Source organism: Mustela nigripes, chromosome 1, assembly GCF_022355385.1.
Source record: "Mustela nigripes isolate SB6536 chromosome 1, MUSNIG.SB6536, whole genome shotgun sequence".
Classification (NCBI taxonomy): domain Eukaryota; kingdom Metazoa; phylum Chordata; class Mammalia; order Carnivora; family Mustelidae; genus Mustela; species Mustela nigripes.
In genome coordinates, this window is record NC_081557.1 from 220218383 (window position 1) to 220245574 (window position 27192).

The following is a 27192-nucleotide window of genomic DNA, read 5'->3' on the forward strand; positions in this document are numbered from 1 at the left end:
TTTGTCTTCAGTGTTTTGTCTCCTTGTAACGACTGTTTTTAGAAAGGCTATTTGAGGGAGCCTGGGTGGCTCAGATGGTTGACAGACAACCTTCAGCTGAGGTCACAATCCTGGAGTCCCGGGATTGAGTCCCACATTAGGCTCCCTGCTCAGCAGGGGGTCTCCCCCTGACCTCCGCACCCCCATGCTCGTTTTCTCTCTCTTTAATAAATAAATAAATAAATCTTTAAAAAAAATAAAAAATACAGAAAGAAAGGGTATTTCTAAGCCATGCTGTCTTCTGACATATCTGTTAACCAACCAAAGATTACATTTCACTGTTTTTGGGAGACTTGAAATCCTCTTCTCAAGGGCACCCCTAAAGTGGATCATCTTTTCTAAAAGGGAGGAAAAGAAGATTTAGACCAGCTGGAAGCCACCTCTACCTTTAGATTCCTTAAAACAAACCATGGGGAATGGGGTAAATCCACCACTGCCTAAAACCCAGGGAATCCCAGGTTTCTCCCCTTACAGATAAGGAGGGTGACTTACCAAAGCAGCTTCAATAGACAAACAGAAAGCAAGTGTGCACAAAGTTGGACAGCTCAAAACCCAGAGCAGAGCCAGGATCCTAGAGACTGACCTAAGAAACTCTACGGTTGGTGAGAGATAACAGTAAGCACAAAGGGCTCGGTGGGAACTGGCACCTGGTTTGCTCACTGGCCTCGGGGTTGTATGAGGTCTGTGTCTAGAGATCCCACCTCTGAAACCATTGTGCACACACCAAAAAAGACTACAAAACCCACAGCACCCCCACCAAACATGGAATGGGGTTCTGAGGCACACTGTTCTAATACTGCTTACAGAGCATGAAGGCAGCGAGTATTTATGCTCTATAGTGACTGGTTACAACATCAGAATTTTCTTAAATGAGAGGGAATTGGCTAGTCATTACCACTTTTCAATTTGGGGGAACTATTTCAGTTCTGCTTATGATTTTCAGAGGCATAAGCAAGAAGTGACCCAGGTCAAGTTAACCTTACTTGTCTTGCAAAATAAACTAAATTAAGCATCGCTTGTACGACTAACAGGTTTCGTCTGTTCAAAGCATTTTCAAGTACAGACTCCATTTGTGTTTGATTTTAACATGGAACTATCAGATGGGACATAAAATCTACTACATAAGAAAAGACAAGTCAGACAACCTACAGAGATGTAATAACAGTATATAAAATTAAGTTTTTTGGAAGAACATGGCTTATGTCTTTAATGTGCAATCCTAGCCTTATTACTGAGCTGTAACGTACATACAATAAAACATACAGAAGTATTCAGTGTGATGACCTGACCACTGTAGATGCCTTTGTAATCACCACCCCAACAAGACAGAGCAAGTGACCATCACCATCCTCTCAGAAAATTCCTCCCTGACCCTCCCTGCTCTCCTGCTTGTGCCCACGTGATGCCCCCAGCCCATAGAAACCACGTTCTGACTTCCATCATCATAAGTCAGGATGGCCTTTGTGGGGGACATTTATTTAATCACAGTTTGGGTATATCACAGTATGGGTATGTCTTTTGTTTGACTTTTCTTTTTTTTTTTTTAAAGATTCATCCACACTGTGGTATTCTGATTTGTTCCTTTTTATTTCTGAGTCGTAGTCTATTCTAGAAATATACTTCCATTTGTATACTATTTCCCTGTTGATCAATATTTGGGTTTCCAATTTCCAACTACAATAAGACTGCTGTGTGTGTCCTTTTGAGGACTAAGTTTTCTTCTCTTTAGTAAATCTGCAGAGTTGGAACTCCTGGGTCACAGGGTAATACATACATAAGACACTGAACTCAGAGCAGTTGTACGCTCTTCACAGTGCCCCCTGGCTCTGTGTGATGGTTCCAGTTCTTCCCACATCTATTTGATTTTGGCCTTTCCAGTAGGTCTGCAGCAGTATCTCATCTGTACTTTTGTCCATGTAAATGTGGAGCTTTTCTTAATGTGCTCATTGACCATTTCTAGATATTCTTTTGTAAGGTGTCTATTTACATGTCCTGCTCATTTCTTGGGTTTGGAAGAGGTGGACATATAAGTAACTTAATAAAAGGCAACAAAGGCTTTAGAGCACACAAAATGCTGTTTGGTAAGTGGGGTGGGCAGAGAAACCAGGAAAGCTAGAAGATCATTTCCTAGCCATCTCCCCCCACCCTTTTTTAATGTATTTGAGAGTCACGTGTTGCACGTGTCAGTAGTGTGCTCCTTTTTCTTGCTGAGTAAGTAGTCCATGGTAGAGACGGACCACGCTTTAGCATTCCCCAGCTCAAGGACATCTGGGTTGCTTCCAAATTTTGGTGATATGCATAAAGCAGCTATAAATATCTGAAGAGAGGTTTTTGTGCAAGCATATGTCTGTCTTTCTTTTAGTAATTTTCTAGAAGTCTGATTGCTGGCTTATATGGTAAATGCATGCTTAATTTTGTAAGAAACTATCAAATTGTTTTTCCAGAGGATCTGTACCATCCTGCTCTCCCACTAGCACTGTATGAGGGCTTGCCCCACATCTTCCCCAGCACCCGGGACTGGCAGCATTTTTTTTATTTAAAGCCATTCAATGTGCAGTGGGATCTAACTATGGCTTTCATATGCATTTTCCTAAGAAATAATGATTTGGAGCATCTTTTTTTTTTTCAACATGATAAGTGTACTCCTTAATCCCCACTACCTGTTTCTTCCACCCCCTCCTCTCTAGGCTGCTTCATTTGTCTCTTTTTTCCTCCCCCTTTCCTCTGTGTTGTTTCTTAAATTCCACATATGAGTGAGATCATATGGCTTGACTTTTTAAATGCAGCCAATAAAAGATAAGAGGATCACTACTGGGAGGCACATCATGCATCTGGAGTATATGCAAATAACAGGGGCTCCAGGGGGTAAAAAAAACAAAAAAAGGGAACAGGTAGTGGGGCACCTGGGTGGTTTAGTTGGTGGAGCATGCAACTGAACTCAGGGCTGTAAGTTCAAGCCCCACGTTGGGTGTAGAGATTACTATAAAAAAATTAAATTCAAGGGGTGCCTGGGTGGCTTAGATGATTAAGCATCTGCCTTTGGCTCAGGTCATGATCCCAGGGTCCTGGTATGGAGCCCTTCATCAAGCTCCCTGCTTGGCGGGAAGCCTGCTTCTCCCTCTCCTTTTCTGCTGTTCCCCTCTGCTTGTGCTCTCTCACGCTCCATGTCAAGTAAATAAATAAGATCTTTTTTAAAAAAATTGAATTAAATAAATTTTTTTAAAACCGGAATTGGTCGAAAAATGGCTACAATTAAATAAGAGGAAAACGTCTGCAGAAAGTAGAACAGAGGTCAGCAGGGGGCAGGGGAGGAGGGCTTAGGGAACTATTACGTAGTGGGTACAGGGTTAATGTTGGAGACGATGAAAATGCTGTGGGTATAGACAGACAGTGACAGTGTTTCTATAAAACACTGCAAAGGTCTTTAACGCCACTGAATTTACACTTACAAATGGTGAGAAATGATGTTATATGTCTTTTACCACAATAAAGAAAGTCATGTCTAATAAACGTGTATATAAAACAAAACAAAACGAAAGGACACGTCTCCAGTTTGAAGACATAAAAACCAGCCATATGCCAGGCAAACGAATTTAAAAACAAAAAACAAAACAAACAAACAAACAAAAAGCCATGTACACCCAGGCATAGTCTAATAAAATTTTTGAGTTCCATGCTAAAGAAAAAAAAAAAAAACCGCTCTACATTTCCAAACAGACATTGAAAACATACAGGTGTTTTTATCATTTAGTTTTATGATCTCTTCCACAGACATGGCGAATTAGGGGAAAAGGTCAGTGTATCCACCTGCCTTCTTGAAGCTGTATGCAACAGTACTTCCAACTTTAATCTCGGTGAGGTGAATAATTATTAAAACGAGACAGCAAGTCAAAGACATCCACTGCTAACATACTACTGTGGGGTCACAATCTAATTTATCATCAAACAGACACTTGAGAATAACACAGGGTGCCATTAATAATTACACTAAGACAACAGGTGTCAACCTGGGCATACGCTCACATTTAACTATTCAAATGGTTCATTAAATAACCTTTCAAGTTTCCATGCATTTTTAATCAAAGACCTGACATTTTTTTAAGGCCTGGTCTCTCTTCTGATTATTTCAGATTCTTTATTCAGCGGCTCTATAAACAAAAAGGAAATAATCTATTTTTCTGCTCTGACACTGAACAGTAAGTCTATGTGTATTTAAATAGCATTTGGTTAAGAAAAACAAAACGGTTTTTTATGCCGTGCTAGATACACGTCTGAAATGCCTAAAAATGGAAAACTCTATATTAAAGAACACTTCATCTTATCTTACGAACACACCAGCTCCATGAGAAAAGAGAGCCCCATTTTTCAAGGCATCTACACATCATAAAGAACACTGGACACTTAATATTTATGATACAATAAGAACCAAGTTATTTGGCATTTTAATCAAACAGGGAATACTCTATACTGAGGTCTTTTCAGAATTTTGCAATCTTTGATTTTTAAGCTAAAATTCATGATGGACCCACCACATGTTAACTGAGAATATACTGAAGCACCTACTGTGTGCTTGGAGCGACAGATTCACATGCAGTATTAGTCCTTGAGGTCTAGTGTAAAGTGCTTTATGCGGGATGCAGGACTGATCCAAATGAAAGAGGGTTTTTTGTTTGTTTTGTTTTAGGATTTATTTATTTTAGAGAGAACATGCACACGCAGGCCCAAGTGGGGAGAGAAGCAGTGGGAGAGACTCTCAGCCAGACTCCTCTCTGACCACAGACGCCCCTGCAGAGCTCATCTCCGGACCTGTGAGACTGTGACCTGTGCGGAAAACAAGAGTTGGGAGGCTTAACCCACTGAGCCACCCAGGCGTCCCAACAGAGTTTAAATATTACTGAAATGCAGAATGATTCAGGGAAAGGTGTCTGAAATTTGTTTAAAAATAATGAGTAGGAATACAACGGGCAAAGAAGAAGAGGGAGATCTTTTAAACAGAGAAAACCCCTCAAAGGTCTGTATTAGTTTTCTGATGCTGCAGAACCAATTACACAAACTGAGTGCTTTAAATCAACACCTGTAATTGGGTGCACAGCTGTACAGGTCTAAAGTCCAGGCACTGAATGGGTGGGTCCCCTCCTCACCAGGGGCTGGCTATGAGTCCATGAACACCAACAGGAGACATGCTTGAGTTAATGAATGGAGGGGAGGCAGGGAGGGATTTAAGTATACACATCAACTACAAAGTATTCTTACCACAGCCACACTTGCATCTAAGTAGTGAAAAGTGATGCCTCAAAATTTTAATTTGCATTTCCAATTGTGAATGTGCGTTCCCTTCCTGGAACCATGTGTTGACCATTACAACACACTGGTTACAAGCAGGAGCTCTTGAGTCAGACTGTCTGGGCTCAAATCCTGGTTCCATCACTTACTGGCTAGTGACCTCAGGGAAAATAATAAGCTTCCATGCCCCACAGCCTCAGACACAAAAGAGGGATCATAATAATAATGATCTCATTAGGGAACTGTATGAATTAACTAATACAACACTTAGAACACGTGGGACAAGCTCTGGCATGCTCAGCAGACATTACCTATAATTACTGGCCCATATTTCTGATAGATCATGTATTTCTTTTTTACTAATTTGCAAGAGTTCTTAATATAGGGAACCGAGCACTTTTTTCCAATACAATCTCCCAAAGATCCTTAGGCAGCTGGTCCAAATGCTAGGAGCCACTCCACTAGAAGATATTTGGAAAGCACATTTTCGAAACTATCGCTGAGGAGTGAAATCAATATTTTTGACAAGGATAGAGCTTACTACTAAGTACAGAATCTAAATAATTCTCCTGGTAAGAAATCTCTCAAGACCTTTTGTAAATTTAGGTGGCTAAGCCACTCTTTTAAAGTAGCTGTTGAAACTCTCTCAAAGTGTAAAGAACACTGATATGCACAAAAACCCATTATGATCCCCAGATTATAAAACCAAAGAAATGATTAATATAGTCATTAACAGAGTCTTGGGCTTCCACGGCCAATGGCAAACAATGGCACGTGTCCCGCCCCCTCCCTGTCCCGTGCCCAGGGAAGATCATGAGTCAGTCCTAGCTCTTTCCTGATAAGCTCACACAACATTCCTGGTGGCTAGTCCCAGTTCACTGGTGCAGACATTCCAGAAACCTATTTCCCATCCTGGTTCTAGTGCAGAAGTAGATCACGGTCACCTAAGACCCCTGATGTACCTTTATAATTGGTGGAGGGCTGGTGACCAGGAACTGGCCAGCCTCCTAGAGAAGGGTTAGGTATTAAGGGTCAGCAGGGAACCGTGTGGAATAGATAGCTTCAGCCAGAAGGCTGGCATTGAAAGGTTTGTAGTAAATATGTCCTAATACAGGCAAAGCCAGGAAGGGTGAGCATGCCAGCAAGAAAAAATAACTGTGGGGGCACCTGGGTGGCTCAGTCGTTAAGCAGCTGCCTTTGGCTCGGGTACTGATTCCAGGGTCCTGGGATCGAGCCCCACATCAGGCTCCCTGCTCAGCGGGAAGCCTACTTCTCCCTTTCCCATTCTCCCTGTTTGTGTTCCCTCTCTCGCTGTGTCTTCTATCAAATAAATAAATAAAATCTTTAAAAATAATTTTTAAAAAGTAAAAAATCTTTAAACAAAAAAAAAAAAAAAAGAAAAGAAAGAAAGAAAAAATAACTGTGACACACATATTTCCAAGATCTCCATTAAGTCTGGAGATAAAAGGAAAAAATACGTGTCTGTGTGTATGAAGTTATGGTTTCTTCACCATGCTGAAGGGGGAAAGTCTACAATTCCAAATGTTATGGACACCCTGTAAATTTCTTCTGAGACTGAGAAATTCAGATAAGCTGACCGACTTACTGAGCTAGGGGTGTTAAAAATTTGTATTCCTGTAACAGAGGTAGGAATAGGGTTCTACAAAGAGACAGCCAGAGTTCCGATGCTAAAAAAGCCTACCAAGATCTTAAGGGGGGCGGGGGGGACTCAGAGACAAAACAGAAATCCAATTAATAGAAAGGGAGCACAAGCTCCCAATGTTGGGAGCAGCCTTAGGGAATGAGGGCAGGTCTCAGCCTGTTAAGCAAGGGGTACTCGGCCGGAGGAGTGGTGAAAATGGCATGCAAGCTCCAGAACCACTCAGGCCAGACCCTAAGGAATGAACCAACCCTACACACATTCCCTCCACCAAGAAAAAAGGCCCTGCACTTACTACCACAATGCAAACAATCAATTCTAATAAATCAATTTCAGCTTCATTAAATGTGCATATAATGTCTGTGGATTTTTAAATATACCTCTATGATCACATCAGGTGTGGTTTGCTTTAGTGGGATATATGAAATCATAGAACTTTAGCAGTTCAAGAGCCCTTAAAGATCATCTGCTTCAAAATCCCATTTTACTGTTCAGGAAAGGGAGGGCCAGGTACATTATGATCAGCTGAGGGTCACAATTCTACTTGGGAGCAGAGCTAATCAAGGCCCCTGTATCCATTCAGCCTCATAGTTATTTCCTCTGTACACTCCTTACTGGTCACCTTTACAAATAAGAATGCCAGTTCCCTGCTCACCCAGCACAATTGTGACACGTAGGTACAAACCCTCTCTAAAAGGGGAAACCTGCCTAAAAGGCAACTATTTCCCTATGCTGCTATGATTCCTTGCATCTTAACAGGGCAACTAAGCTGGAGATGGGGGCAATTATTCCCAGGTAAAGTTTTCAACCTCAAAAACGCAGACAAGAAAAGGGCTGCTTATTTCATCATCGATAATACTACACTGCAGTTTAAACCCCTCAATGACAGCAAGAGGGGATGTTCTAATTCCTTCCCCACAGCTCCTTAGACTGAACACCCAGCAGGTGAGGATTCTCAGTTCCCTTGTCATCTCATCAGCCAGCCACCTCCAAGAAATGGTTCAAAGAGAACAAGTCCCATAGCTTAATTTATTCATCAAAGACTTAACCCCCACTCAACGGCCAAAGTGAGCCCTGAAGTTGTCGGTTACATTTTTTATGGACATGATACCGAAAATTATAGGCCTAAAGGTCATGATCGGGGGCCCAAAACCTACAAAACAGGTAACTTGAGAGGATCAATTTATCTGTCCATGCTTCAGCGGGCACACCTGTCGGAGGGAGATAATACCAACCTCACAAAGCAATTTGAATGAGATGTGGTAGGTGAAGCATTTGGCACAGGACCTGGCACAAGATAAATATCCGAATGTTGGTTGTTACTGCAATTTTTAAATCAGTTTAGAGGTTCCTAAAGATAAAGTCATTTCTGTAAGCCAAAGAGCTGTATAGACAGCTTAAGGTTCTCTCGTCATTCTATTTCCATGTAATTACCAAACCGGTCTTGGGAGAAAGTTAAACTAAGCAACACAGTTTGTCACCACATAACTCAATTGTGAATCCTGCAGGTTACATCAAAACTGGAAACAGGGGATACCTGCATGGCTCAGTTGGTTAAGCGACTGCCTTCAGCTCAGGTCATGATCCCAGGGTTCTGGATCAAGCCCCGAATCAGGCTCCCAGCTCAGTGGAGAGCCTGCTTCTCCCTCTCCCTCTGCTGCTCTGCTCACATGTGCTCTCTTGCTCTTTCTCTGTCAAATAAGTAAATAAAATCTTATTTAAAGAAACTGGAGACAGCAAGTCTATCAAATTAATTTATCAGAAGGCTAAGCTGTGTTTTCTGAGACCCATGCTCTTGAAAGAGAACATTAAGAAGACCAGAATCTGGGCGCCTGGGTGGCTCAGTGGGTTAGAGCCTCTGCCTTCGGCTCAGGTCATGATCCCAGGGTCCTGGGATCGAGCCCCACGTCGGGCTCTCTGCTCAGCAGGGAGCCTGCTTCCTCCTCTCTCTCTGCCTGCCTCTCTGCTTACTTGTGATGTCTCTCTCTGTCAAATAAATAAATAAATAAAATCTTAAAAAAAAAAAAAAAAGAAGACCAGAATCTTTCCACTGATTTTATTATCCTGCAACATCCCAAAAGAAAAATAAATGCACCCCTAAAAATACCCAACCTAAGCTGAAATAAATTAAAAATAATCACTCAGGGTCAGAATAAAATATAACCATGAAGGCTTACCTGTAGAGTCATAAATTAGCAGAGCAGAAATATAAAAGGGCATGAGAGAGCCTGATTGGGCCATATGGTGTTCAGCTCCCAGCAATATTTTCCAGGCACAAGGGGAGCCTGGTATTCACCGACCACAGGTCCCCACACTTTCCTTTTGAAGAGCCGCCACCATCTACTACCACTCAACGTCCTAAGACCACGTAGAGTGCCTCCATCACTCCTCTCACCTGTGCTCACACAGTGACAACAAGACACACACAATTTAAAGGGTTTTATAATCACTCAAATGGGAAAAGATGGTAACTCTAATGCAAAGACCTGAGAACATTAGGAATCTTAAACAAGGGAAAGTCTAAGCAGGCTTTTACACTCCTGATCCCAATCTGTGGTTGCTAACTTCTAGCAGAGCCGATGCACCAGTTTTTTTCAACTTCACCCTGGAGAGAAGAGAGGTTTTTTTTGGTTTTGGTTTTTTTTTTTTTTTTGGTTTGTTTTTTTTTTTTTTAGTAAGGAGCCCTGAAAAACCTAGTCACAGAACAGCTCTCCAGCATTCTTTAAACAAGCAGTAATCTCAAGTGGACAGTCTCTACTTCTCAAGGGTTCAGATTGGATGACACTCATTCTAGTACTTCAGAAAGCATTAATCAGGACATATGGCCTTCATGGTGGATCCTGGCAGGGAAGCCATACAGCCAAGTGAGCCATCTCCCCTCTAAGGGCTTCCCGGCCCAAACCACATGAACTGTGAGCCTGATAAGAGAGGTGGGGACCATCAAGCAAAGGGACCAGAAGACGATCCATGGGGTGGTGAATGGAACATGTCTGTGTCTAGACAGATTTCAGACTAGGCACGGTACAGAAACTAGACAGCAGCAGGTTGAAGCTGAAATGAAAAGTAAAGAAATGAAGACAATGGTTCAAGCCACTTTTCAAGAAGCTTTATTGTGAAGGAAGAGAGCAACCCCTCCAATACAGTGCAATTACGGGAATATTTTGGGGAGAGGAGAAAAGATATGGCTATGTATATCCAGGAGAAACATCACAAACCAGGGGAGAAACTCAATACACAGGAAAAACAAGTGATGGTTTCTCAAGAGACAGGAGGGAAGGGGATCAAGAAAAGGTCAGGGGAGGGGGGTAGCAAACTAATCTGGGTAAGATGTTTTCCATTATCCAATGAAGAGTGAGGGTGTAAGCCTTGACCTTATAGACTGGGTATTCCACTTTGAAGAACCTCAAGTTTATCCATGATAGATTCATCCCTCCTTAAGGATGATGCAAGATTCTTCCCCCACTCCTACTTGAGAAAAAAAAAAAAAATAGTGGGAAAAACAAGATTTCTTTACACAAAGATTTACTAAGTACTTATGCACTAGACACTGAAAATAAAGAAATAAATATCACCATCAAGAGTTCACAATCCGGTAAGAGAAGGAGGATTATAAATAGCTCAAACAGTATGAAGCCTGCCTTGTTGCAAGCAAATAAGAGACAGGACCTAGTTACAAGGAATGAAGAGTCAGCCCAGGATGGTCAAGGTGGACTGCAAGTCCCACAGTATTGTAAGGACTTCAGAATTCTAGTTGAGTCTTGGCCATTAAGGAAGAGTTTATGCTTGGTCTTGTCTAAAACACAAACAAAAGGCAGGTTAAAAAAAAAAAAAGATTAATCTAATAGAAAGCACATTTGTCTTAAACATGGTCCTGGAGACAAATACAGGACTCGTCAATTTCTCTTTGCCTCTTCATGAGAAAAGAGTTGGGGAGCATTGCACAATAAAACAAAGGATGCTTTTAAGTCTTATCTCGATGGGAAATGAATCAATTTAATTAGACTCAGATTCAAACAGACTCAAAGAAAAGTTTAACAGTTGCCTTAAAGAATGTCATCCCCAACACAATCTACAACCCCTTTTCTCTTCAGCCCCCACTATGAGGCCACCACAGAAGTGCTCTTAAATAGGTATCCCTATTCCAGGTGCTACAGTTGCAAGAGGGAGCAAAACCGAGTCTCTAACCTCAATGGAACAAACATTCTAGATGAGGCCAGGTCACATATTTGGAACTGTACGTTCTAATTCAGAAATACCTCCATCTAGGGAGTGAATTTAATTCACAATCACATACTGTGCATTACCTCCCTGTACTAGAGATGCAGTTGTGGAGATGGGGGAGAAGGGGGCTAGGGGAGCTCTGATGACCCGGCCTCAGCAGGGGGCATGCTTACTCCTCTCCTGTGGAGATATCCTGGCCTGCAAACACCATTCTTAAATAGGGAGGAAGCGGTGCCTTTTCATGTATGGCTAGCAATTTTGCTAAAAGATTTCCTTTATGCCCAGAGCACTGTCATCTAAAAAGTCTGAACAAAAATTCTACAAAGATTCTAAGGATTTGGATAATTTAGCCTCCTTTGTATAGAAAACATAATTTTTTAGACCTGCCCCCCATTAGAATTACTCAGGAACAACAACCCAAAAAAAAAAAAAAAAATCAAATATACACAATTCAAACACTGTGTAATTTATACTTAAGGCAAAACGAGGGAGGGGGGGAGATGCATTTTTATTTTATTTAAACTAAGAACCAGGAATGTCTGTCATCTGAATTGATAATAAGCTAAAAGCAACCAGCAAAGGCCTGCTGTATGAGCTGATGCAGGCTCACACAGAGAATAGAGGAAATACATCCCTGTCTGCCCACGATGCCCATCACTTAAGAAGTCAAGAATATGACAAGAATGCCCACGGTCTAGCCTCCTTCACCCCAGCCAAAACAGCAAGAAAATAATTTCTAAAATGTTACCAGATGACTAGATAGTTTCTAAAAAATCTCGAGACTATCAAGTACAGAGGAGAAAGTACTAGAAAATGAAAGATGTACAGAGAAAGTGGTCAATAATAATGACCCTTTTATAAACATGCCAAATTATATTAAACTTCACTAATAATCACAATGCAAATTAGAATAAGCTCTTCTTTTTTCTTTTTTTTTTTTTTTACTAGTAAAGACCCCAGCCCACCCCCAAAAAAACAATCCCCAGAGCAGATATATATACTTGGGAAATTGGGCCTCTTATGCTTTCTCCATCCTTTTATATTAATAATGCATTATAACCAGGAAATTGTTTTTTAAAAAATAAGATTTATTCACTTAAGAGAGAAGGTGTGCCTGGGAAGAGGGAGAGAGAGAGAATCCTAATCAGACCCCCCGCTGAGCACCAAGCCTGTCTGGGCTGGATCCCATGACCCATGAGATCATGACCTGAGCCAAAATCAAGAGTCAGAAACTCCACCAACTGAGCCACACAGGTGCCCCAGGAAATCTCGATTTTAAATCTAAAATACTGGATTTAAGGTACCTTATGTGTTTTGTGGCCTGCTCTACCTGAGTACCAGGCCCTGAAATACTGATTTGGATGAACGCTGGCTGCTATTAGGTCTTTCAGTCCAGTTGTTGCCACCACACGTGCTAAAACCTTAGTGTCCTTATCCCCATGACCAGGTATTAAATCCACCTTCAGCAGCACATCACCCCCCTGACAAATGCTCATTGTTCTTCCCTCCTGTAAATAAGCCTCCCCACCCTGTAAGGCCTTCAGCAATCTGTCTCAAAAATTCCTCTTGATTTTCATCCATCTTCGCTTCACTTAAGAGTCCCTCCCTCCCAGGTGAGGGAGCTGCCCCTAGTTCGTTCCTCCCTTCTTTGACTTCTGTGGCAGTGGAGGACAGCAGGTCCAGATGGTTAAGACTCAGGTCGATAGGCTACGAGACAACAGGTTCTCAACCCAGGTGACATCAGAATCACCTGCAAAACTCTGAAAAATACCAGCGTCCAAACCTCATTCTGGAACAATCAAACAAGAGCATGAGGTCTGTGGCCCAGGCATCTGAGCTTTTCATGTTCCCAGGTGATTTTCATGCAAGGCTGAAAACCTCAACAACAAATTCACCATCCGGGTTACAGGAAGGTGGAGACAGCTGCTCCCCTCAACACCCCCGGGACTGGGATGCAGGGGCTGGGGCATCACTCACACAAACATCATCGTTGCCTACAGGTAACGGCATGAAAGTTCTCAGAAAGAACTGCCATAAATAATGGATGCAATAATGTACTATAAAAGATCTGAGACATACTAGATTGGAAAAAGGTTTTGTGCCTGGCAGGAGGACATGAGGGGAAAACAGTGAGGGTCACTGAACAAAAAGGTATCTCCGTTCCTTCAGCAAGGTTTTCTTAAGCCAGTCTTGCAAATTTCCCTTTAGAAAATGCCTGTAAGAATTTCGACAAACCCACCCATTAGTCCTCTGCTCTCTCTAGCTCTCTTAGCCAAGTGCAGCAACAGACCAAGATGCTGGTTAAATCACATCACAAAGAGCCAGACGGTCAAGTCTAACCAGGGAAAAGTAGGCTAGATACTCTATGATTTAAATTCAAGAAGTGGAGTTCCAGAAAGGGAGGCAAACATACATGACGAAAAAAATCTGGTCTAATGGCCAAGGAGAAAGTCAAGCTCAGAGATTAAAAAGTCACATAAGCCCACCTAAGTCTACAACAAACAGAGTAAGCAATGAGTAACTGCTGAATGAATGCAAAAGCAAGCAATTGTTAAAAGTAGGATAAGAATTATCAAAAATGCCACCAGAGCTAAACAACACGCTACAGAACAACCAATCAGTCAATGACAAAATCAAAGAGGAAATTAAAAAACCACTGGAGACAAATGAAAATGGAAACACAATGGTCCAAAACTTTGGGACACAGTGAAAGTGGTTCTAACAGGGAAGTTTACGAGGACACAGGCCCACCTCAAGAAACAAGAAAAATCTCAAATAAATCTAAACCCACACCTACAGGAACTAGAGAGGAAAAAACAAAAACAGGGAACCTGGGTGGCTCAGCTGGTTAAGTGGCTGCCTTCAGCTCAGGTCATGATCCCAGTGTCCTGGGGTCGAGTACTGCATTGGGCTTCCTTCTCAACAGGGAGCCTGCTTCTCTCTCTAATTCTGCCAGCTGCTCCCACTGCTTGTTCTCTCTCTCTCTCTCTCCCTGTCTCTAGCAAATAAGTAAATAAAAAAAAAATCTTTGGGAGAACACATAAAACAAAAACAAAAAAACAAAAACAAAAACACGCCCAAAGTTAGAAGACAGGAAATAAAGATCAGAGTAGAAATAAGTGAAAGAATCCAAAAACATAAAATAATATAGAAAAGATCAATGAAACCAAGAGCCTAGTTCTCTGAAAAGATAAAATTGATAAAACTTTAGCAAGACTTATCAAGGAAAAAAAAGAGGACTTAAATAAAACCGGAAATCAAAGAGGACAACAGACCTCACAGAAATATAAAGGACTGTAAAAACTACTACAAAAAATTGTATGCCAACAAATTGGGCAACCTAGGAGAAATGGATAAATTCCTAGAAATACATAATCTTTCAAGACTGAATCAGGAAGAAACAAAATCTAAACAGAGATCTAGTAACAAAAGTCAATACATAATCAAAATAACTCCCATCAAACAAAAGTCCAGGACCAGAAAGCTACACAGATGAATTCTACCAAACATTTAAAGAATTAGTACCCACTCTTCTCAAATATTCCTAAAATTAGAAGAGGAAGGAAAACTTCCATATTCATTCCACAAGTCCAATATTATGCTGGTACCAACACCAAATAAAGACATGACCAAAAAAGAAGAAGAAGGAGAAAAAAGTACAGGCCAATATCCTTGTTGAGCATATGGGCAAAAATCCTCAACAATTTCAGAATTAGCAAATTGAATTCAACAATTTAGTAAAAGGATCATTCACAGCCATCAGGTGGGACATATTCCAGGAATGCAAGGATGGCTCACTATCCACAAGCTCAACACGATGCATCACATTAACAAAATGATAAAAATCATATTATCATTTCAGTAGATGCAAAAAAAAAAAAAAAAAAAACGCACTTGCCAAGTACAGCATCCACTGATTAAAAATTCTTTAGAAAGTGTGTTTACAGGGAACATACCTCAATATAATAAAGGCCATACATGACAAACCCACAGCTAACATCATATTCAATGCTGAGCCAAAAGCTATTCCTCTAAAATCAGGAAGAAGGGCACCCAGGTGGCTCAGCCAGTTAAGCGTCTAACCCTTGGTTTCGGCTCAAGTAATGATCTCAGGACTGGGAGATGGAGGCCCTGTGTTCAGCAGGAAGTCTGCTTGAGGTTCTCTCCCTCTCCCTCCTCACGTCCCGTACTCACGCTTGCACACATGCACTTGTGCACTCTCTCTAAAATAAATTAATCTTAAAAAAAAAAAACCTACAAGTTACTCTTATCCTGATACACAGTAAGTAATTTATAGAACTGCTGAATCACTATATTGTACACCTGAAACTAATGTAACACTGTACATTAATTATACTGGGAAAATTTTTCAAAAAACCATACTATAAAACTATGGCAATCAAAGCAGTATGATACTGACACAAAAATACATATAAATCAATGCAACAGAATGGAGGGCCCAGAAATAAACCCATGCTGATATGAGCAATTAATCTACAACAAAGGTGGCAAAAATACACAATGGGGAAAAGACAGCCTTTTCAAATAAATGGTGTTGGGAAAACTGGATAGCTACATGCAAAAGAATGAAACTGCACCACTTTCATATACTACAAAGATAAACTCAAAATGGATGAAAAATCTCAGTGTAAGACCTGAAACCATTAAAAACTCCTAAAACAAAGCATGAACAGCTATGTCTTGGACAATGGCCTTAGCAATGTTTTCCTGGATATGTCTTCCCAGACAAAGGAAATAAAACCAAAAATAAAGTATTGGGACTAAAGCAAACTAAAAAGCTTTTGTGCAGCAAAAGAAACTATCTATAAAATGAAAAGGCATCCTGAGAGAAACATCTGCAAATTATATATATCCGATAATGAGTTAATATCCAAAATATATAAAGAACTCACACAATACAACACCAAAAAGAAATAATTTAAAAAAATCCTAATAATTCGATTACAAATGAGCAGAGGACCTGAACAGGCATTTTTCCAAAGAAAATATGCAGATGTAAAGATGGTCAACATCACTAATCATCAGAGAAATGCAATCAGAACCACAATAAGATGTCACCTCACACCTGTCAGAATGGCTAGCATCAAAAGACAAGAAATGTTGTCTTAAGTGTTAGCAGGGATGTGGAGAAAAGAAAACCCTTGTGCACAGTTGGCAGGAATGTAATCAGGTGCTGCCACTGTGGAAACCTGTAAGGAGGCTGCTCAAAAAATTAAAAAATAGAAATACCATATGACCCAGTAATTCCATTGCTGGGTATTTAGCCAAAGAAAACAAAAACATACGTTCGGAAAGATATATGCACCCCTATGTTTACTGTAGCATTACTTACAACACCTAAAACATGGAAGCAACTTAAGTGTCCATCAACAGATGAATGGATAAAGAGGCGGTATATACATACAAGAAGATATTACCGAACCGTTAGAAAGAATAGAATTTAGCCATGGATGGACCAACAGGGTGAGTGAAGTAAGTCAGAGAAAGACAAGTACTATGTGATTTCATTTCCATGTGGAATCTAAAAAAACAAATGAACAAAAACCAGAAAGATGCAAATAAGGAGGAAAAAACTGGTAGTTGCCAAAGGATGGATGAAACGGGTGAAGGGGATTAAGAGGTACATACTTCACTTCAAGCTACACAATGTTACATGGAAGAAAAGTACAGCATAGGGAATGCAGTCAACAATACTGTCATGAGTTTGAATGGTGACAGATAGTAATTATATTTACTGTGCTGAGCAGTGCATAACGTATAAAATTGTCTAATCACTAAGTTGTATACCTGAAACTAATATAAAACTGTATAAATACTATACATCATTTTTTAAAAGATTTTATTTATTTATTTGACTTTTTACTTTTAAATCTTATTTTATTTTAAACTATTTTAAATTAAATTAAATTAATTAAATAATTAAATTATTTTAAATCTCAATAAAAGATTTTATTGAGACTAAGAGGGAAGCAGGCTCCCCACTGAGCAGAGAACCTGATGCCATGCGGGGCTTGATCCCAGGACCCCCAGACCATGACCTGAGCCGAAGGCAGAGGCTCTAACCCACTGAGTCACCCAGGCGCCCATTTTTTAAAAAATACACTACTTCAGAAAATACCAAATACTTTTCCATTCTATGTCTCTTCAAAACAGGATCATTCGAAATACTGTTTTTCCTTTTCTTTCCTGGTTTTAACCTCAAGGAATCCTTTAAAATTTACGCTTTTATTAAGAATTTATAAGATTACAGTTCATTGGGGAATACAATTTCTTCCTATATGCGATTTACATTATTTTCTTTGTATTTTTAAACCAATAAAATGAATAATGAAACCCAAATATTAGCTGCCATAAGAGAATGTGGTAAATTTATTAAAGTTGGATACTAGAACCATTAGGAAAAAAAGAATGCCACTAGAGAACAGCAAATATTAAAAGTGGATTCTGGTCTTTAGACAAACCCTGCTGTATGCGGAAAAGCCAGATTTAAGCCTGGACTTGCAGCTTTACAAAAAGGAAAAAGAAGACCGGGGGTGCGGGGGGAGGGTGCTGAGGGTGGGGGGGATTTGTCCTGAATAATTCTTACACAATCCATTAAACTCTTTTTGTTCCCTTTAAACCCTGAATAGGAGGGATCTAAGGACAAGAAATGCTTCCCTGGTGACAAGCCTTGTGTTCTGCTTGGTACTAAAATACACACGTGCCTTCTGTGAGATGCTTTCTACATCTCTGCTCCCCCAAATCCAACAGGCAGGCCCTTACCAGACAAGCAAAATTTCTGAAAAGTTTAGTCATGAAGAAAAAAAGAAAAACAAACAACAACAAAAAAACAGCTTGGGAAAGGATGCTTACTTTCTTTAAAACTCTCTCCTCAGATTAAAATCCTCTGCATTTGAACAGAATTCTGCAAGCTACACCATACACAAAGCATTAAAATTATATTAAGTCTTAAAATAAATTTAGTCGGGCAACAATTAAAACCTCATTGAGCACGTATGCATCTATCAATTCCTTATCTTTGCAAAACCTGATTTAATAAGCTACTAAAATTTAAGGGACTCTGTATCCTAATTTTTGTCTGTGTATGAAAAAAATGTTGACACAACAATAAACGAGCTGTATTCTCTAGATTTAAAGTTCCTCCACAGGAACACAGCCAATATTTCAGACATGCAGCTAAATAGGAAAAAAAAAATCATTGATGATACTAAAACTTTGCACTGTCTTTTTCGGACTTACTTTCAAGAGATTCTACTTCTGATTTTGGGGGGCAGTGGGGGGAGACCAGTCCACTTTTCAAAAACATCATTATAGGCTCCTGAGAAAAGCAGGTGAACTGGAGCAAGGATCTCCAAAGGTTCATGTGTTCTTTTGTTCCTGGTATTCTAACTCGTGGTTTATTGCCAAACCTACCAACTTCTCTCATACACTCCTGACAATGCTGGAGCACTCCAAGCAGGCAAGAAGCAACAAGATTCAGAGGATGGGTCATGTAACACCTTCTCACCATATTGGAAAAAAATTAATATTTGGCTTTTGCCCCAAATTTTGCAATATTTCTGAGCAACTTGCCACCATACTGTCTCATGTGCACAATCACCGCACACATAAGATCACTTAAATCAACTGTAAATTGGGGGGGGGGGGGGGGCTGGGTGGCTTAGCAGGTTAATCAGCCAACTCTTGATTTTGGCTCAGATCAGGATTTCAGAGACCCGGGATGGAGTCCTGCGTTGAACTCCAACCTTAGTGGGGAGTCTGCCTGAGATTCTCTCTCTTTCCCTCTCTTTGCCCCGCCCCCCGCCACCACTCACATACATGTACCCACTGTCTCTCTCAGGCATCTTGGGATGCCTGGGTGGCTCAGTCAGTTAAGGGTCTGCCTGCAGCTCAGGTCATGATCCTAGGGCCCTGGGATCGAGTTCCACATCGGGCTCCTTGTTCAGCAGGGAGCCTGCTTCTCCCTCTGCCTGTGGCTCTCCCTCTCTTTCTGACAAATAAATAAATAAAACCTTTATAAATAAATAAATATTTTTTAAAGGAAGTGTAACTATAAACAGATTTAACATACCCTTGAACTGGGGTATGTTACCCTTCTTGAACTGGGGACCCTACAGCCATGAAATGCTGCCCAAATAAATAACTGCTCTCATTTGCTGTAATAGGGTAAAAATCTGAATTTACACCCCTCTTCCACCCCTGCACTTGTCCTTTTGTCCCATCATACAGTATTATCTTTGTTAATATGACTCTCGTCAATAAGGAACAACTATGTTCTCACCCATACTCTAAGCACTGGGCTAAAGACAGGTTTCCCAATCCTTCCCTTCAAGGTATGTGCTCTATACCCTATGACCCTACAATTAATTGCACTACTGGGTATTTACCCCAAAGATACAGATGTAGTGAAAAGAAGGGCCATCTGTACCCCAATGTTCATGGCACCAATGGCCACAGTTGCCAAACTGTGGAAAGAACCAAGATGCCCTTCAACAGACGAATGGATAAAGAAGATGTGGTCCATATATACAATGGAATACTAAGCCTCCCTCAGAAAGGATGAATACCCAACTTTTGTATCAACATGGACAGGGCTGGAAGAGATTATGGTGAGTGAAATAAGTCAAGCAGACAGAGTCAATTATCATGTTTTCACTTACTTGTGGAGCATAAGGAATAACATGGAGGATACTGGAGATGGAGAGAAGAGGGGGAGACAAACCATAAGAGACTGTGGACTCTGAGAAACAAACTAAGGGTTGGGGGGGTGGGGGAGTTGGGTGAGCCTGGTGGTGGGTATTGTGGAGGGCACGCACTGCATGGAGCACTGGGTGTGGTGCATAAACAATGAATTTTGGAACACTGAAAAAAAAAAATCATTAAAAAAAAAAACGGTATGTGCTCTAGGAGAACAATATCAAGTGTCACATAAAGTGACACACAACACAGATGGTAAGCACCACCTGGGCTCAGAGAAGGGACGGATCAAAAGCCAGAATGGGAGAAAAAAGCTCGCAGCAGTGAAGAACCCAGAATTTACCAGGACAGGGATTCCAGGCAAAAGTGACAGACTAACCAGAGACACATAGGAAACCAAGTCTAAGCCCTGCTCAGGGACAATAAGAGGCACACTTAGATTAAGCAGAGACTTTGGGTATAGGACCAATCCTTAGATGAAAGAATCATGTCTTATTTTTCTCCTTGAACAGCCCTAGCATTCAGCACAGCACAGTGCCTACAGTATTCTCCGTGACTCAACCCACGTGCAGTAAAAGAAAATGGAATTTGTACTGGGAGTACTGGGAAATGAGGCTGCAGAGGTAAGGAAGACTTCGAATTCAAAGATAAAAACATAACCCTGGGGCACCTGGGTGGCTCAGTGGGTTAAAGCCTCTGCCTTCGGCTCAGGTCATGATCCCAGGGTCGTGGGATCGAGTCCCGCATTGGGCTCTCTGCTCAGCAGGGAGCCTGCTTCCTCCTCTCTCTCTGTCTGCCTCTCAGCCTATTTGTGATCTCTGTCAAATAAATAAATAAAAATCTTAAAAAAAAAAAAAAAAGAAAAAGAAAAAAGAAAAACCCTGACCCATAAGACTTCAGGCCACAGCTCTAGTTTCTCCTTCTGATGCACTTCCTGGGCCAAGAAGCCACCAGGCCAGTCCCAGCTAGTCACACCTTGGGGCTGAAAGCGGCTGGACAAAGAACTGAGCTGACCATCTCTGTCCCCTCGAATCTGACCACAAGGCAGAAATAGACAGAAGTCCACTCTGCTGAGGCTTCTGTGATCCCCAGCGTGCTCACTCTCCGTTTCCAGAAGGACGTCCCACTCCTGTGTCTCCTTCCACTCCGCACCACCTGCTGCCCCTTTCTCCCTCACCGTGCCTCCCTGAATTCTTTGGGAAAATAAAAGCAATGGGGCAGAAACTCCCAATATCCTCTGCTTCACCACGCCCTTCTCTCCTGACATGGGGATGAACTGCGCCCTTTGCCAGCAGCACCTGCTCCCGTGCGTTCTCCCACCCCATCTCACTTTCCAGCATCCATTTCTCCCACTCCCAAGCTATTGCCCAGTGTATGCTCATTAAGTGTCCCTAAGAAACCTTCCTTCGCCCCCAAATTCTTCCTCTTTTTTTTTAAAGATTTTATTTATTTGATAGAGACAAGAGAGAGAGGGAACAGAAGCAGGGGGAGTGGGAGAGGGAGAAGCAGGCGTCCCGCCAAGCAGGGAGCCTGATGCGGGGCTCGATCCCAGGAGGCTGGGATCATGCCCTGAGCCAAAGGCAGATGCTTTCTGCTTAATGACTGAGCCACCCAGGAGCCCCAGTTCTTCCTCTTTCAGTTGCTACTACTACCGTCCTCCCGCCCCTCCTACTCCCTCAAGCTGCCCCAACCTGCCCTCATGGCCTCCGGTCCACAGAGGGCGCCAAAGCTCCAGGCCAGCCAACTCAGTGTCCAGCAACTCCGTTTCCTAGATTTGGTCTCTCAGCATCTCTCAACTGCGGAATCCTTCCTTCCTTCAAACCTGAATGTACCTTGGCTTCTACGACCACATTCTCCCCTCTAAGTCCCCCACCTGACCACCTGCACCTTCTCAGGCTCCACTACTGGTCCCTGGAGTTTCTGCCTGAGCCACCTCCCCTTCCCACCTGTACATACTCCCCTAACTGACCTCCACCACACCTGGGCTGTAAACACCCAATACAGCCCACTGGCTCCAAAAAACACCACCTTTCCCCTGGAGTAGAACCACTCTGTCCACACCCCTACCCTGAACTCCAGAATGCCCCACTCAATCCAATCTTTTCCTTTCCTCAGGCCATGCTCAAGTCCAAACTTCCATTAAACCTCCCAGCACCACCAAAGCCCCACTGATGTCCCCTCTTATCAGGCTTCCTAGAGCATTTAAACAGTTGGCACTACAGGATTTATTATTTAATCACAGATACTCTACAATTGTTCCCTAAATGCTGCTTTTGTGCAAAACCTTTCTTCCAACTAGGTTTAGGTATCTAAACAATACAAGCATTCCCTTTTGTGTACCCTGGTTGATGTCTGGTTATCAGGTCTTTGACGGCAAAAACAAGCATAATGTTTTACAAAGTAAAAAACAAAACTCACGAAAACAAAACTCACGCATTATGTTACTTTGATGAACAGTCTAATAAAAATATGGACTTTGTCCCGAAGTTACTTGACAAATCATAAATTAAAAAAAAAAAGAAGAAGAAGAAAAAGAAGAAAACCTTTACCTAGAATCATTATGGGTAAAAACACATCTGATTATCAGGGCTAAATTTGTAAAAACCTTCTATCACTGAAGACTTAATAATTTTTAAAACAAAATATCGAGCAGCATTTCAAATGAAACACATGAATAGAATAACTTCTATTTCCAACAAAAATATTGGAAAGTTATTCTATTCATGTGTTTGGATATAAATAATAGGGCAGGAATTAAAGAATTTAATTCTTTAATACAAAAGACTACATGATACAGGAAACAAGAGTGCTTGAGGATTTCTGTTGGACTTCTTCATAAACCCAGTTAAATAAGAAAGTAAATGTTGTGCACTAAGGTAGTCAAAGTATATGAGCTCTTGGCTATGCTGAAGTACAGTTTACCCCCTAGGTAGAAATTACCTTATCTTCCATTATTTAAAAGAAAAAAAGAAAAGAAAAGAAAAATTCTATCCCATCAATTTTCCTTGTGGCAGCCATATCATAGTTCTCCTGAAAGACGTTGGCCATACCCAAGGGATTAAAACTCAAGCCAGAGATACTGCCTGGCCTTGACCCCGCCTTTACAGACTTCTGTGACCACTCCAGGCAGTGAACACTTGCCCTTGACATCTAGCAACACTGACTGCACAGAGCAGCAACACTGCTGCCTCCAAGCCTGAGGGCATGCCTGGGGGTGGGGCGGGTCTCCCACTGACCATACTCCTCATCTCCTCCCCTTGACTTATCACTCACTGTTTTGTTCACAATTATCCATCTCATCCTTCTCAAGTTGGCTCAGGAGCCTAAGATCCTGGATCCCACCAACTATGTCCCAAGGGGACTTTGGTTGCCCTCCTGAGTTCCTTTTGCTAATGTGCACACCAGTATTAGAGCATTTACCATACTGCTCTGAATTCATGAATATTTCTCTCCCAATACTCATATGTTCCTGAATACAGACCTTGTTTTATTTATTTATTCTTTAGTGAGTTGAACAATATGCCCCCAAAAGGAGTCCAAAGTTCTCACACCTGGTTACCTCTACAAGTGACCTTATTTGGAAATAAGGTCTTTGCAGATGTAATTAAGTTATGCACCCTTATTTGAGATCATCCTGGGCTTAGGGTCAAAACTGAACTCAATGACTGGTGTCCTTATAAGAGAAAGAACAGTATCTGAAACATAGAGGCACATAGGAAAGAACCGACCTTAAGACAGAGGCAGAGACTGGCGCTGGGGTGCTGCAATCCAAGGCAGGTCAGGAGCTGAAAGGCCCTTCAAAGAAAGCACCATTCTGACCACCCCTTGATTTTCCAAATTGTGGCTTCCAGAGTTGTGAAAAAAGAAATTTGTTGTTTTATGTCGCAGAATGTGTGGTAATTTGCCACACCCTGAGGAAATTAACACCTAGTCTAAACCTCAATGTGCTGCCTACTACCCAGGAAACACACACACCCACAACTGTTGAACTAAGAAGAAAGATAAAGAGGAACCTGGGTGGCTCAGATTGACCCAGCACTGGGCTCTCTGCTCAGCAGGGAGCCTGCCTCCCTTCCTCTCTCTCTGCCTGCCTCTCTACCCACTTGTGATCTCTGTCTGTCAAATAAATTAATAAAATCTTTAAAAAAGTACGAGGTGGGGGGAAAGAGGGGGAGGAGGGGAGAGGAAGGGGAGGAGGGGGAAAGGGAGAGGAAGGAAAGAAAGATGAAGGTCTGGGGAAAGATGAGAAAGCATCTGAGCTGCACAGCGGAAATCTGGGACATGGACCCTGTCACTCAATCTCTATAGGAACTTGGGCAAGTCACTTATCTGCTATGATTCTCTCATTTATTCCCTAGTAAATTGAGGGGACTGGCCCAGAAGACCCTCTCCCAGGTCCCATATACCTTCACCCAACTTAATCCAGAATGTCAGCTGATCCTTAAATTAATTCTAAGTTCTTCTCACTCACTAAATTCTGTTAATTTTATTTTCATCTAAAGAGGTTTCAGGTGCAAAAAATACTGGATTATGACATTTCAAAGGCATTTATATTTTAATCTGCTCATGAAAAATTCACTGAAATAGTTTAACATAATGTGCTGAAGAGTGATTTTCCATACCTCCTAAAAATCTGCAAAGCAAACACCATTTACGAATAGCCCATTTAATACTGCTAAAACTGCTGACATTCTGAAAAAACTTGACCTAAACTTGAATCAGCTGGAGTGCCACTGATCCAGAACCCAAATGTATGATGACTAACTTCTGCAAAGTTATAAAGGGATACCTCCAACACAGGGGTTTTTCTCTACTTGACTCAAGACTGTAATTAAAGGTCTCATATCCAAAATTTCCACTTCAAAGAACTGGCTAAGAAATAAATAAATACAGCTGCTGCCACTACCAAATGGTCAAGCGTCAGTAAAGGAGTCAAACAAAAACTATTTTACCCATTTTCATGCCTCCATAAACAGAAACACATACAGTTTTCCAGTGTTAAAACTTTCGTAATTCAAACAAATGGAAACGAGAGAACAAAGGTGTAATAAAAATTATTACTTCTCTTACCCATACATCCCACTTAATTTGGGTTAAATTAAAAACCATATTTTACGCCGTATTTTAAACCATATTTTAAGCTTTTCATAGGTCATGGAGCTCTCCCTGCTTTTACAGTGGTAGCCTTGATTCTTCTTTAGGAAACCAACCAGAAGAAGATAGAGGGGGCTCGTATTTCAGTTCGACAAAATATCCACTAGAAACACTTAAACTTTGCCAAACCATTTCATAGTTCCGAAAATAAAACCAAGTGTCCAGCCAGAATGGGCAGAACCACATCTGCAAAACTAGAACGTGAGTCTGAGCACAAAGGGTGTTATGAGACCAAAAACTTCTCCTTCCTGGTGGGAAACTCACCTCAAATATCAAGACCCTCGAGATGGAAGGCTCAAGAAACCCAGTTTTCAATCCCAAATTTCTGGACTTTTAAATGAGTGCTCAAACCCATGAAAACCGTACTGGAAGGTGCACCTGAAATGTTCCACCTGAAATGTATTTCTCGCCCTTAGTAACAACTCCATTTTAAAAAGTGTTCTTTTACTATGACAAAACTAAGAACGGAAGGCCAGGGGAGCCTGGGGGTTTGGGAATTACACACGCGGGCGTTCCAAGTCCCGGGCTGTTTTGGTATTCTGCAAACTATGCTTGCAAACTTCACGGCCGTGTAAGTTAATGTGCACAGAAGCGGAAAGTCCCGCGCTTCTACGGAGCACTGTGTTTTCTGGGAGCCCCAGCACGGAATGAAAGAGCTACAACTCCGCCGACTGCATGTTTACTTGCATCCTCACGTGGCACCGCGCAGCCACAGGAGCGCTGCGCCCTGACTGCGCGGGGCGCGTCGGGGAACCCGAAAACTTTTACTTTGCAAACTAGCGGAACTGGAAGGCGCCGCTGGGGCAGATTCACTTGCCTTCCCCAAGATGCGCGCCTGCCAGGCCAACCACCCCAGCACCACCCGTGCCTGCAGCTTCATTCGCACAAAGGCGCGTGGGTGCCGGCAGGACCCCTCTCCAAAGTTGCGCGGAGAGAAAGCCGCGCGACCAGAAAGCGCCCCAGGGAGACGACCCGGCGCGAGGCTACTCACAGGGTGACCGTGCGGTTGGGCAGCGTGTCGGGGGGCAGGACCTGCGCGAGCTCCAGGCTGCTGCACACCACCTTGCCCTCGGCGGCGCCCGCCGTCCTGCCGGCCCCTCGGGGCCGCCCGTCGTGCTTGCAGCCAGGGGGCAGCGCCGCGGCGCCGCCGCCGCCTCCGCCCGCCAGCAGCGCGAGCAGCGTGAGCGACAGCAGCAGCGGCGCCGGCCGCGGTGTGCGGCCCCGCCGGCGCCCGGGCGGCTCCATGCGGCGGGCCGGGGCCTGCGGGCCGAACGGCGGCGGGCTGGCCTAGCGGGCCCGGCCGGCGCCCGGGCTGGCGGGGGCGCGGCGCGGGCCCGGCGGCGCCCGGAGCCTCATGGCGGCCGCAGGACGGGCCCTCCTCGGCGCCAACATGCTCCTTTGTCCGCAGCGGCCGCGCTCGGCCTCCGGGGAGCCGCGGGGTCACGGCCGCGCGGGTCCCAGCGCCGCTCTCTGGCCCGGCGAGAGCGCCGCCTCCTCCTCCTCCACCGTCGCTGCCGCCGCCTCCCACGGCCACTGCCCGCGGCGGCTCCTCCCCGCCCGCGGCCGCCGCCGCCCCTTTCCCTTCCTCCTCTTCCCTCCTCCCCCTCCTCCTCCGCTCCTCTCCTCGCGCCTCCCGCCGCCCGCGGCTCGGGTTAGGAAGAGCGCGCTCGGGGACCCGCACCGCCCGCCGGGGCCCGACCCTCGATGCTGGGCTCGTCGGCCCCGGCCTCGGCCTCAGGCCAGCAGCTGTGAGGGCCCCGCGGGAGACCGGTAACTCGTGAAGAGGGCGGAAGAAAGTTCTAGTCCAAACTCCAGCCACGGTGGCCACTCGCCCTCGCTTCCTTCTGCTGCCCTCCAGACAAAGCAGCCCTGTGCGCCCCTGGGGGCCACCCATCCCTCCCGCGGAGCCCTGGCCTGGAATTTGGAGTGAGGAGAAGAGCAGGAATTAACTTACTCCGGAGAAAGAAAGGGAAAGAGCCTCAAACCAACTGCACCTTCCCATCTCACCCTCGGCCCCCCTCAAGGAACTTCAGGCCCTGTTTCGGAACAGGGTCCTCTCATTTGTCCCAAATGCACCAGAGGAAGGAACGGATCCCTCTCTGGCAACGTGGACTCTC

At 43.1% G+C, this 27192-nt stretch overlaps 1 protein-coding gene across 1 annotated transcript in view; it reads right to left on the minus strand.

The window, feature by feature from the left end:
* ADGRA3 (adhesion G protein-coupled receptor A3) overlaps positions 1-26320 on the minus strand; it is a 124739-nt gene extending 98419 nt beyond the window's left edge. Inside the window, exon 1 of the mRNA XM_059381740.1 lies at positions 26067-26320. Coding sequence (XP_059237723.1) covers positions 26067-26320 — 254 coding nt within the window. The remainder of the gene's footprint in view (positions 1-26066) is intronic.
* Positions 26321-27192: the final 872 nt, after the last annotated feature.